The following is a 13,520-nucleotide window of genomic DNA, read 5'->3' as shown; positions in this document are numbered from 1 at the left end:
CCAACCTCATGGGCGCGGGTGGAGCCCACCCAGGGTCTCTCAGTGCCCAGGATTTCCCTGGTGTGAATCAGAACCCAGGCCTAGGGACGGTTGGGCTTGCGACCCTCCTTCTGAAAATAATTGCAATGAAGAGAAATGTTACTCAAGCTTCGGATCCTATTCGTTTTAACTCCTTACGACCTTGGCACGTCCCTGGACGTCTTTTGAACCTTGCTGACCAAGGTGGGCTTAGAATAGCCACCTGGAATGTTTTAACCATGAATAAACCCGGATCCAAAGACCTTCTAGGGCTTGAGATGTTGAGATGTGGGATTGACATACTTGGAATGACAGAAACCCACTTGACAGGATCAGGCGATTAAGAAATTGCCAGTTCTGATCACAGGATGATTTGGTCAGGCCAAACTTCTAGTAGAAGCAGTGGCGTAGGCCTGCTTCTAAACAAGAAGGCAAAGAAATGCCTCATATCCCACAACCCAATATCAGATAGACTTCTCACTGCTCGCTTCAACCACAAACATGGGAAGATGAAGATTGTTGTGTGCTACGCACCAACGAATATCTCTCCAACAGATGAGAAAGACAAATTCTACTTGGTACTGACAGCTGCTCTCTCTCGGATTTCCTCTCACGATGTTTTGGTCGTGGTAGGCAACTTCAATGCAACTGCATATTACCCCAGCGGAGCTTTTAAATCTGTAATTGTTCCTGTTACCCCTGATTCTTTGAACGAAAATGGGACCGTGCTCCTCCAGCTGTGCGCCATGCACAAACTGGTCATTAAAAACATCTTGTTCAACAGGAAAGACACTGATAGACCAACATGGTATAGCAATGAAGGATGCACACGAAAGATGATCAACAATATTATTGTCAACCAAAGATCGCGGTCATCAGTCAAAATTTGCAGAACCTATCACTGCGCCGAGATCGGGAAAACTGACCATAGATTAGTTGCTGCGAACTTCCGTCTACGACTCCAAGCCCAGCCTACAGAGCGACGCCAACCAAAGTTGGACACTCAGAAACTAAAAACCGATGAATTTCGCCAAAAGTATTTAGCTGAAGTCCAGAACAGATTTGCATGCCTGAATACCCTTGTTGACCCGGACACGTTTTGGCAGACGTACAAAAACAATATATTAGAGGTCACCACTGAGACTATCGGTCGAAAGATGTACTCAAAAAAGCCCTGGCTGTCGCAAGAAGCTTTGCGAATCATTGAGCAACGCAGAAAAGCGCGGCTGGCCGGAGATATGCCCTCCTACAGACGGTTAAACGGGGTCAGGAACAAACTTATCCACCGAGACAAGCAACAATTTGTTGACAAAAAAGCTGATGAGCTAGAAGATGCAGCACGAAAAGTTGACACCATTTCGCTTTTCAAGCATGTCAGAAACCTCGACGAGGAGAAACCTCCAAAGATAGGAGGAGTTACATCCACCTTCGGCGTAATGCTCGAAGATGAAACCGCGCAGCTTGATCGATGGAAAGAGCATTTCACAAAGCTGCTGAACGCCGACAGAGTCGACGTCGATCTCGACCTAGTCGCATCCACTGAGCAAACAACAAGCAAAAATCTCCCAGAGCCTGAGCCTCCCTCTGTAGTAAGAGATACAGAATGCTCTGAGGAGGATGAAAAACAACAAAGCACCAGGAACCTGCGGGATCACCGTAGAGCTGTTAAAATTTGCAGGACCGACGATGCTACTATAGCTGCAAATGCTGTTTTCCTTCGTTTGGATAACAGAACTGTTCCACAAGAATGGAAGGAAAGGATAATCCTTCCTCTATGGAAGCGTAAAGGTAGTCAAGGTGATTGCTCCAACTACAGAGGACTCCCCCCCCTGTCGGTTCCCGGCAAATTATTTGCCATGACTTTGATAGATAGAAGTACCCAGTTCATCCGTAAGTGCCGCTGGATTCAGCAAGCAGGTTTCATGCCAAACAGATCTACGACCGAGCAGATCTTCAGCGTACGCCAGGTCATCGAGAAAGCTCGTGAGTTCCAGCGTACAGCATACCTCGCCTTTGTGGACTTTAAAGCAGCCTTGGACTCGGTCGACCGTGAGTCTCTCTGGCTGATACTAGAACGAACAGGTCTCCCGGACAAATACTGTCGCCTGTTCAAGGCGCTCTACATTGGTACAAAAAGCTCCGTCCAGGTTAATGGTCGTCGAAGCTCACTGTTTGAAATAAATACCGGTGTACGGCAAGGTTGTGCTGCTGCTCCTGAACTGTTCAACGCGGTGATTGATTATGTAATGGATCGAACCACGAACCGGCTCGCCTTCGGACTAAGGTATGGCGACAGAGTTTTAGCCGATTGCGACTTCGCTGATGATATTGCTCTGATATGCACTTCTGCAGCTGAACTCGAAGAAGCCCTCAACACACTGTCGGAAGAAGCCCTGAAAGTGGGACTACATATTAGCAGGCAGAAAACAAAAATAATAATCGTTGACTCCGCAGGTAAAACCGCCAACTCACCAGCATTCAACGTATCAGGGCACACCGTCGAGGTTGTCAAGTCTTTCACCTACCTTGGATCTGTCATCACGGAAAATGGCTCAGTCAAAACTGAAGTTCAGTCGCGCATCGGAAAAGCCGCATCAATGATTGCACGACTCTGCCGTTCAGTGTGGTCAAAGCCCAACATCAGCCGAAAAACAAAAATGCGGATCTACAACACCACCGTAACCCAAGTCCTTCTCTACGGTGCTGAGACCTGGCTGGCTGCTGCTTCTGCTCGTAATGCCATAGACGTGGCCGAAACAAAGTTCTTGAGACGTATTGAAGGGATCAGATGGGACGACTTCGTCTCGAACACCCGATTGCTGGCACTAACAGATCAGACCCCCAACTCTCGGCAGGTCGCTGCACGAACCCTAGGGTGGTTCGGCCATTTAGTCCACATGCCAGCAGAAACACCCGCCAGCACTCTCTTCAATATTGATCCCCCTGCACATGGCTGGAAGCGCCTCCGCAGAAGGCCCCAGTTCAGATGGAGGGACAGCCTCACCCAGTACCTCTCAATGATCGGCACTGATATGCAAGAAGCAGTCACGCTTGCACAAGACCGTTCCGAATGGAGGCGAAGAGTCACGTTTCTCTCTACGCTGGACCACCAGCAGGAGCATTAAGTCAAGTAAGTCAAAAACTATAACTCTAACTAAAACTCTAAGTGAAAGACTCGAAACTAAAACTCCAATATCTAAACTAAAACTCTTAACTAAAACTATAACTCTAGCTAAAACTCTAAACTAAAACTCTAAACTAAAACTCTTTACTAAAACTAAACTAGAGATCTAAACTAAAGCTCCTAACTAAAACTACACTAAACCATAACTCTAACTAAAAGTCTAAGCAAAGACTCTAAACTAAAACTCTAAATTCTCAACTAAAACTAAACTAAACTATAACTATAGCTCAAATTCTAAGCTAAGACTCTAAACTAAAACTCTAAACTAAAACTCTTAACTAAAACTAAACTAAGATATAACTCTAACTAAAACTCTAAGATAAGACTATAAACCAAAACTCTAAGCCAAGACTCTAAACTAAAACTCTAAGCTCTAAACTAAAACTCTTAACTAAAAGTAAACTAAAACTCTAAACTAAAACTAAACTATACTATAACTGTAACTAAAACTCTAAGCTAAGACTCTAAACTGAAACTCTAAACTAAAACTCTTAACTAAAACTAAACTACAACTCTAAACTACAACTCTTAACTGAAACTAAACTAAACTATAACTCTAACTGAAACTCTAAGCTAAGACTCTAAACTAAAACTCTAAACTATAAACTAAAACTCTTAACTAAAAGTAAACTAAACTAAAACTAAACTAAACTATAACTCTAACTAAAACTCTAAGCTAAGACTCTAAACTGAAACTCTAAACTAAAATTCTTAACTAAAACTAAACTTAACTAAAACTAAACTAAACTATAAACTCTAACTAAAACTCTAAGATAAGACTCTAAGCTAAAACTCTAAACCCTAAACTAAAACTAAGCTACAACTCTAAGATAATAATCTAAGCTCAAACCCCTAAACTAAAACCCTTAACTAAAACTAAAATACAACTCTAAACTAAAACTCTTAACTGAAACTAAACTATAAGTGTGACTAAAAACTCTAAGCTAAGACTCTAGGCTAAAATTCTAAACTAAAACTCTTAAGTAAAACTAAACTAAACTACAACTCTAAACTAAAACTCTTAACTGAAACTAAACTAAACTATAAGTGTAACTAAAACAATAAGCTAAGACTCTAGGCTAAAACTCTAATCTAAAAATCTTAACTAAATCTAAACTACAATATAACTCTAAACTAAAACTCTTAGCTGAAACTAAACTAACTATAAGTGTAGCTAAAAACTCTAAGCTAAGATTCTAGGCTAAAACTTTTAGCTAAAACTAAACTAAACTATAACTCTAAACTAAACTCCTAACTGAAACTAACCTAAACTATAAGTGTAACTAAAAACTCTAAACTAAGACTCTAGGCTAAAACTCTAAGCTAAAACTCTTAACAGAACTATAACTCTAAACTAAAACTCTTAACTGAAACTAAAATAAACTATAAGTGTAACTAAAAACTCTAAGCTAAAAATCTTAACTGAAACTAAACTAAACTATAAGTGTAACCAAAAACTCTAAGGTAAGACTCTAGGCTAAAGCTAGAAGCTAAAACTCTTAACTAAAATTAAACTACAACTCTAAACTAAAGCTATTAACTGAAACTCAACTAAACTACTACTGTAAACTAAAACTCCTATGTGAAATCAAACCAAACTGTATTTGTAACCAAAAAATCTATGCTAATACTCTAGGCTAAAACTCTAAGCTAAAATTCTTAACTAAAACTAATCTGAACTATAAGTGTAACTAAAAACTCTAAGCTAAGACTCTAGGCTAAAACTCTTAACTAATACTAAACTAAACTATAACTCTAAACTTACACTCTTAAATTAAACTAAACTAAACTATAATTGTAACAAAAACTCTAGTATAAGATTCTAGGCTAAAACTCTAAGCTAAAACTCTTAACTAAAACTAAACTAGACTAAAACTCTAAACTGAAACTCTTAACTGAAATTAAACTAAGCTACAAGTTTAACTTAAAAACTCTAAGCTAAGACTCTAGGCTAAAACTCTTAACTAAAACTAAACTAAACTATAACTCTAAACTAAAACTCTTAACTGAAACTAAACTAAACTATAAGTGTAACTAAAAACTCTAAGCTAAGAAAAGACTCTAGGCTAAAACGCTGAGCTAAAATTCTTAACTAAAACTAAATTAAACTAAAACTCTTAACTGAAACTAAACTGAACTATAAGTATAACTAAAACTCTGAGCTAAGACTCTAGGCTAAAACTCTAAGCTAAAACTCTTAATTAAAACTAAACTATTACTCTAAACTAAAACTCCTAACTGAAACCAAACCAAACTGTAAGTGTAACTAAAAACTCTAAACTAAGACTCCAGGCTAAAACTCTAAGCTAAAACTCTTAAATAAAACTAAACTAAACTATAACTCTAAACCAAAACTCTTAACTGAAACTAAAATATAAGTCTAACTAAAAACTCTAATCTAAGACTCTATGATAAAACTCTAGGCTAAAGCTCTAAACTAAAATTAAACTAAACTATAACTCTAAACTAAAACTCTTAACTGAAACTAAACTAAACTATAAGTGTAACTAAAACTCAGGTCGGTCGAAAACAGGATCAGCCGCTTTGTGGCATGTTTGAAACAGGTTTGATGCGGCATGGCCGCTTAGAAACAAAAATGAATTCTTGTCGAAAAGGGGCATGTTTAAGAGCTGACGTCACAAGAGTTGTTTTTTTTCTTAAGCTAATACTAAGGTTATGACATGCAAATTAAAAAAAAACAACAACTCTATCGAAATGTGGCACGTATAGGCATCATGTCAAAAAACTGGTTTTTGCTCTATAAGCTAATATGAAACCAATGGTAAAAGTTCATTTGTATTGAATAATTAAGAGTCTGCTGGAATTCCGTGGTAGAGTAAGTACTTTGAAATAAAGATGGCAGTGAGAGATAAACCCCTTTTTAAAAAATGGATGTCTTTTCAACTTAGGATTTATAAATACCTACTTCTAAGGTGTAGAATGTACAAAAATAAAAGTAGACATTTTATTTGCAAATATATTTGTTTCCTTTAAGTATAAACTATATTTTTTGGAAGGAGATTGTATAAAACATTTAGTTAAAATTTTTTGATGGTTTTCGTTCAAATAAGAAATTTTGTTTATCACTGGTTTCATATCAAGTGGGACTCTTATTAAAACGGATTTAAATGGCCATATTCATTGGAATGGGGTGATTCTAACCCTCTAAATCGCTCCCTCTGGAGCTATTGTTTTATCCTTCTATTCTCTCACTCTATACCTTCAACTCTGCTTCTACTTAGCCTTTTGTGTCATTCCTATCTAGTATTCATTGATATAAAAAAGAAATTACAAGAAACGTTGAATCGACAAATACTTTATTTTAAATAAGAGATTATCTTATAAAATACATGGTTGTTTCTTCTTCCACTGTCAAATCCATAGACACTTTGAGTGCCTGTTTTGTCGTTGTTGGGTAAACTTCGAAAGGTTAAATTTTCGTTGTTTTTTTCTTCTTTCTTTTTTGTTTAGCACTGAGGACGACTTGAGGGAGGTCCTTTTAGAAATATTTACTTGTTTCTTTGTCATCATGGTTTGCCACTGGCTGAAAAAACCCTTGTTTTCTCACCTGTTTTGATTTTATTTTTAATTTTATTATTTTCTTTCCTCTGTGATTTTCATATGTAATGTTTAGCCAGTGTGGTATTAGAACGTATTTAAATATCAAGTATTTGGTGTTAGTGATCTGTAAGGAAAGAGCGACTCGGTCCAACAACAATCAAAATAAAAAATAACATTTATTCCTCAAACTCTACAGGCCTGATGAAATTCACCCGATTTTTGACAAAGGAGGAAACAGCATCGAAATGTAAAGCACGTTAATATTCAGCATATTAGAGAGCGTAAGTGTAGAAGTTTTTAACTCCTCTTTTCTATCTAAAATCTTGAGTTTTGTACTTTTTACTAGAAGAGATACGGGTTTATATGTTTCGTTCCCCATGCCCAATTGTATCAAACCAAACCTAGAAGATTAGAAGAGGGCTTGTTCGATCGTGAATCACAAATATTAGTGACCTTTGAGAATAACCAAAGATTGGAGGGTAGCTATCAATTTTTCCACGCCTCTTTTTACCCATATATTAACAGATCAAAATTTGGCATTATTAATTTGATTCAAACAGTAGAAAGGTCCAATAATTTATCTTTGGGGAGGAAATGATCCCTTATAGTCCCAGAAGAAGGAACTACAAGTTACGCAGTTTGCCCATCGTTCACATATAGTATTTCTTATTGCAGAATATGAAAAAAATTATAATGGGAAGCGGTATTTTTTGGTGGGAAGGGGGTCCTTGAGCGGTATGAAGCCCTTCCGGGGGAATAATTTTTCATGGTAAGATTCAGGGAAATTTCTGTGGCAAATTTTACACAGAAAGCGGGAAAGAATTTCTTGTCAAAATTTGAAAAACAATCAGAAATTCCATTTATAAAACCAAGTTTTAAGCTTAAGAGAAACAAGAGCCATTTTAAATATGAGTGGAGCGGCTCCTTTCTCAACCCTTGCTCTTTAAGCTAGTTAGTTTTCGTTATCGTTCTATGACTCGTTCCTTTAGGAATGAGTCATAGAACACAAGGGCTGTTGAATTTGAAGCATTTTTAAATAGCTTGCTTATTAGAGTAAAGATCGAGGATAAAGGATGAGGCTGTAACAGAATAGCTTCTGTTCATTTTAAGTTTAAACCTTGCTCTTTACTTTCAGTTGAAAAAAGTTGTCTTTTCATTTGTTTATTCAATAAAATCGACCGGTTACTGACGCCAAATTATAAAGTGAAGTGGTGTGGAGTCCAAAATTTGAAGGTATAGTACCTGAGCCGTCAATGGGGCCACATGATTAAATTTCCTATTTGAGATGTTTCAGATGAATAGTAATCGTAGGCGGGGGGGGGGGGGTGACTAAGATTATTACAAGGCTCGCTGAATCTTACTTTCTGTCCTTGTGTTTTTAAAAGCTACAGGGTGGCAGGAATTGGAGAAAACGTTATCATTGAAGGCTGAAACGGAAAATTAAAAAAAGTTCAATTTTTGTTATAACCTTAAGTAAGTCTTTGTTCTCAAATTATTAGTAAATATTGGAACATTTAGGGAGGAGAAATATTTGTTATTTTAGGACAACCCTGAATAAAGTATTAATAACGATATTAAATTATATAATAGGGGAAAACTGAGTTTTTTAAGTGGAAGTAATAAGCTTCTTTAAAACCAAAATATTTGTCATCGTAAGTTTAAATAAAGTAAAAAAAAATTAAATATAATATAAGGTAAAAGTCTGAATACAATATAACGAAGTGGATTTTTGAATGAAATAAACAACGGTTATCAAAACATAAATGAACCGGAATTGTTCTGCAAATTAAAAGGGTCATAGTTACAAATCTCTAAGCTTTTTATGCTAGTTTGTTTTTTCCATTAAGACTTTTTGTTATTCGTATTACTTTTAAACAATAAAATTCGTGGTATGTTTTGGAGGAGAATCAGTTATCAGAACATTTGTAATCGTAATTATTCTCAAATTCTCAACGTTACAACTATAATCTTCTCAACACATTTTTGGCATTTAATATCTTAGATGGTTTTCAATTGTTGAAGTTCTTGTGCTGGATTAGTTAAAGAAGTTTTGCTGTGTTATTCTGAGAGTTAATAAAATGGAAAAATCATTTTTAAAATCAAAACGAGTCAATTATAAATTTTAATTGTGAAGCCAAGACCTCACTTAACCTTTGCCATAGCTGTTTTAAAGCTATCTTTAGCAATTTGGTATTTTATAACATAAAAATAGTAGGTTCGAATTATTATACTGGTTTAGCTGATTTATAGCTAATTGTTGCTGTTATCAACTAGTTTCTAAAGTTATTTTCATCCAAAGAGCATTTCCTTGCTTGTTCATTTTCTTCATAAATAATTTATTTATTTAACACAAAAATATAGAAAAATTGTGCGGAGAATATTGGTAAGTCGGAAAATATCGATTGGAGTAGTAATATTACGATAAAATTTGTGTCTGCTTTGCCTAATTAGTCACAACTATGTATTTTTAATTTAAAGGAATAATATTAAGAGAAATTAAGTACGTGACAATAAAAATATTCTGTTTTTTTTTGAACACCTATTTTCCAACATTTAATTATGGCATCCAACGTCATTACCTTATAAAAATGCTATTTCTATTGAATGCAACAAATTTTTTGTCAGATGTAAATTTTATTAAATACTGGGGATATACAAAAATATATTTTCTTTTTAATTCCCACAATGTAACAAGAATTAAAACGCAAACATATGGACTAAATTGCTTTGATTCAACCTATGATTCCTAATCTGAATGTGTTCCAAAAAAGTATTTATATTTGAAAAATAACCCTTATAGATGGCATCTCTTACAAAGCATGAAACCAACCTATTTCATTGAATGAATTTACTTTTGTTAAGATGAAAAATATATTTATTTTGAACCTATAATTACCTAATTTGATTGTCCGTTTTGAAAGTTCATCTTTAACATATTCATTCAAAACTAAAATAGAGATTTACAAATAATAAAAAGGCCAAAAAAACGCCACATCTTCTTTTAAGTCCTTTGCTAAGCAAAGGACATTATTAAAAAAATGTGCAACTTATAAAATTTTAGATAATAAAATTTCAGTACAATCCTTCAAAACCTTTAGCCATTATTATGCAACATTTCGTTCTTCATTCATTCTTTCCAGTAATCTTCCAGGATCTTTCTGAATCCCTATGTCCTGAAAATATTGTTATTAATTAATTAATCGCTTCCATAGTATAAGAAACTAAATATAGTATAAGGTAAAAGTCTGAATGCAATATAACGAAGTGGATTTTTGAATGAAATAAACAACGGTCATCAAAACATAAATGAACAGGGATTGTCCTGCAAATGAAAAGGGTCATGGTTACAAACCTCTAACTTCTTTATGGTAGTTTGTTTTTTCCAATAGGACTTTTTGTTATTCGTAGGTTTTAAACAATAAAATTCGTGGTTCGTTTTGAAGGAGAATCAATTACCAGAACATTTGTAATCATAATTATTCTCAAATTTTCTATTGCTCTTTAGCCCAAGCAACGAATCTATAACTATCTCAAAAAAATTAACTACTGATGTTTTTATATACTTTTACTTAGGCCAAGACGGAACTTTAATGGAAACCTAAACCCTCTCTCCCCAAAATATACATTTTATTTTGCAGAATGTTTCTGAAGTAACCCATAGACAACAGAGACTAAATGGTAAAGTGGCTATAGTTCATAGAATAAAAATAAGCACAAACTAGAAATTGAATCTTTGAATAAGGCCATGTATTGTACTTGTTTGACAACCAACTTCTAAAACTAGGGCAATTATGTGAACAATTTAGAGAGCGTTAAATTGAATAAGTAAGTATCCTTACAGCTAGTATTGAATCTGAATGAGTTCTTGACCTATCGGATATATTTGGCAAAGAAAAACTCGTATTTAAAGGAGCCACAAAGTTAACATTAACTTTGTTTTGGGGACGGGGCAACTTCAAAATTCTAATTGCTGCAAATGTTAACCATAATTGAATATACCTTGTAATACATTTAGGATGTATTGTTTGACGTCAATAAGCCACTTACTGTTGACCTACTACAAAAAACATATACAATATTGCTTTTTGACTCTTTGGAAGACGATAACAGTTGACAAAATAGATGGCTCTTATTGAATTGCTATATAATCAATAGAAAAATTCGTGAATCGAAAAAAAGGCATTTTTCCTATGCCCGTAGATGCTTTCATCGACATTAATTAAATCTAATCAAATTGGGTTGAGTGTCTCGCTTTATTTACTATGTTTTATGGCACAGATAAAGGAATAGTATTACTAGCATTACAACTACCTCTTGGTACGTTATAAATCATTCATTTACAAAGAAATTGAACCTTAAAGAGTAATAAAACAGTGGAACTGAAATTGTAGAGAAATTGGAGCGAAGAAACAGCAATATTATAAAGTTGATATGTATTTATTATAGTCAAATTTTATATAAGATAAAACATACATATTTTCAAATGTTAATAAATAACTCTTAATATGGCAACATTAATTAAATCTGCTTATTCCAAAAAGTTCATTAAGTGGACACACGCTTTTGAAAGCATCGTGGGATCTATTGTTTCATTTCTGTAGTTAATTATGGAGAAAAGAACTGGATAAATAATGCTTAAAGTAAGCTCCTTAGAATATATTACTTCTTAAAATATAATCCTGACACGGTAAAAAAAAAACGAACAAAGATAGGATTAAGCCTGAAAACAAGCAAAAATAAGATGTACATGGTTTTTTCCCTTAGAATTGATAGTAGAAAGTTAAGATGACATCAACTCATTGAGCTGGAAATGTGAAGGATTTTCTATATTCAGGACTTTGGAAAAAGTTGTCCCCTGGTATTGGAGGATTAACATACGGGGGTCACCACTTTGAAAGGCAAAAATGGTGCAAAGGGGTTACTATGCCACTTACTGGAGGGGGAGATCCCTCGTCGGCCCAAAATAGTAGGATTTCCGCGGTTACTCCAACGGTTCCGTATAAACTAGCGCGATCGGATGGTCCAGGGCCACTTTTAAAAGCCAAGGTTTACCGATAAGATTTCTAACTATCTCTTTAGACTTGACCTAGGCTGAAAAGTTAAAAGAGTACATAGTATAAAAAAGTCTTACTGTATTCACTTCACGCTGTATAAGAACTGATTTAAAAAAAGACTCTTTCTCCCAGCCCGCTCCGCTAGCCGCGTGTCTGCGACATGGGGTACGGGGTGGTAAATTAATTCTTCCAGCCAATCCTAGGACTTACTAACTTACTATTCAACCTCCTTAACTGCGCAATTTCTTACCTCGTGGTCTATTAAGCGACTACGCAATTAAAAGTACCCAAAATGGCGTCACAAAATAAAAGGAAAATTAATATTTATTACTCAGGGAGGGAAAATAATTAAGGGGCCAAAATAAAGGAATCTGGGAGGGACATTTATCTAAACAAACTGGGACCAGGGTTCCAACACCTGGTTTTTCGGACATCTCCTCTGTCTTCTAATTTTTAGCTAAATCACTATTTTCGGTGCGGTACCATGCAGTAGTTTTACTTCTATATTATCAGAGGTACAAAAGGAGAATGTGACCCTTCTGATAGCACCGTTCACTTCTGGCTTCTCGCAAAAAAAGCTAGGCAGTTATTTTCATTGATTGACTTCAAAGTTATAGATAATAACGATCAGATTTTGATGTGTATTTGCCTCTATAAAAAAACCTACTTTACTTCGGCTCTTTGCGAAAAGAACCAAATTCCCCTTGTATTCAACATAAACAGGGACAATAGTTTATTTTGTTGGGGAATAAAGAATAAAATTAATTTCAAGAGGGCTTTTTTTAACAGCTTTTTTAAAAGCTTGGGTTTCAACCCTTTTGAATGCAAATTTTTGCTTCGGAACGTGTCTTTGTTTTTCATGATAAAATACTGTTGGAACATACCCTTGAAAAATTTATGTCGCAGAGGCAAAACGAAAATTCATAATTAAGGTAACTGGTATTTTTAATCTGAAGCAAAACTACACAGGATGACCTTTTAACAGAGAGCTAGTTGCAATGTCAACTAAAAATTTAATGGTCATAAAATAAAAAACAATAATTGTCATATAATACGAACCAATAGAACAACATTAGCATAAAATACAAAATTATTCATTTTTATCCTTAAAAATTAAAAGAAAAATGAAAAGAATATTGGAAAATTACTACTCGCCGTCTCTGTTATATCAAACTGCTCATGGAAACCGGCCGTAAGTACCGAGTGAAACGGCTGAATAGTAATCAAAACTATAAGAAAAAAATGTGATAACAATAGATTCAACAGAGAATTGAATATTCAAGTTGATTGGAAAAATATAAGGCTAATTAAGTTTAATGATATCCATTAAAAACTAAGAGCCAGTAAAAGTGTGTTCTATGTCTGAAAGAAGGAAAACGACAAAAACAGGGTATATTACTGAAAATTACAGCATCATATTCAGCATATTTGATAACCCTCCTTTATAAGTTTTAAGGCCCTATACACCATAATACGGAATTTTATATTTTTACCACAAGAAACATCTCGAATGCATGTTACTTTGTTTCTTTAATTTCTTCCCCAAGGGTGACCAAATCGAAACAGTAATCCTATAAGCTCAGAAGACGGTTCATGTACCATCGATGCAAAAAAAAAATTGGGCGCGATATAATCAACTTCGTGACAAAGCTGTTTTAAAGTATAAAAAAGGTGGACTTGCCCTTATCGAAAGTAGAATACTT

At 34.9% G+C, this 13,520-nt stretch overlaps 1 protein-coding gene across 1 annotated transcript; it reads left to right on the top strand.

Moving 5' to 3' along the window:
* Positions 1–386: 386 nt before the first annotated feature.
* On the top strand, positions 387–9,609 carry LOC148949290 (uncharacterized). The gene is made up of 3 exons (XM_089092672.1): positions 387–2,398; positions 2,438–3,106; positions 9,564–9,609. Exons 1-3 carry the CDS (start codon positions 387–389, stop codon positions 9,607–9,609), a joined length of 2,727 nt encoding a protein of 908 aa, XP_088948798.1.
* The last annotated feature ends 3,911 nt before the right edge of the window (positions 9,610–13,520 follow it).

This window comes from Artemia sp. Qi Xiang Cuo, chromosome 8 (genome assembly GCF_049724085.1).
Source record: "Artemia sp. Qi Xiang Cuo chromosome 8, ASM4972408v1, whole genome shotgun sequence".
NCBI lineage: Eukaryota > Metazoa > Arthropoda > Branchiopoda > Anostraca > Artemiidae > Artemia > Artemia sp. Qi Xiang Cuo.
The sequence above is the reverse complement of the archived record's forward strand: the minus strand, read 5'-3'. Positions and strand labels throughout refer to the sequence as shown.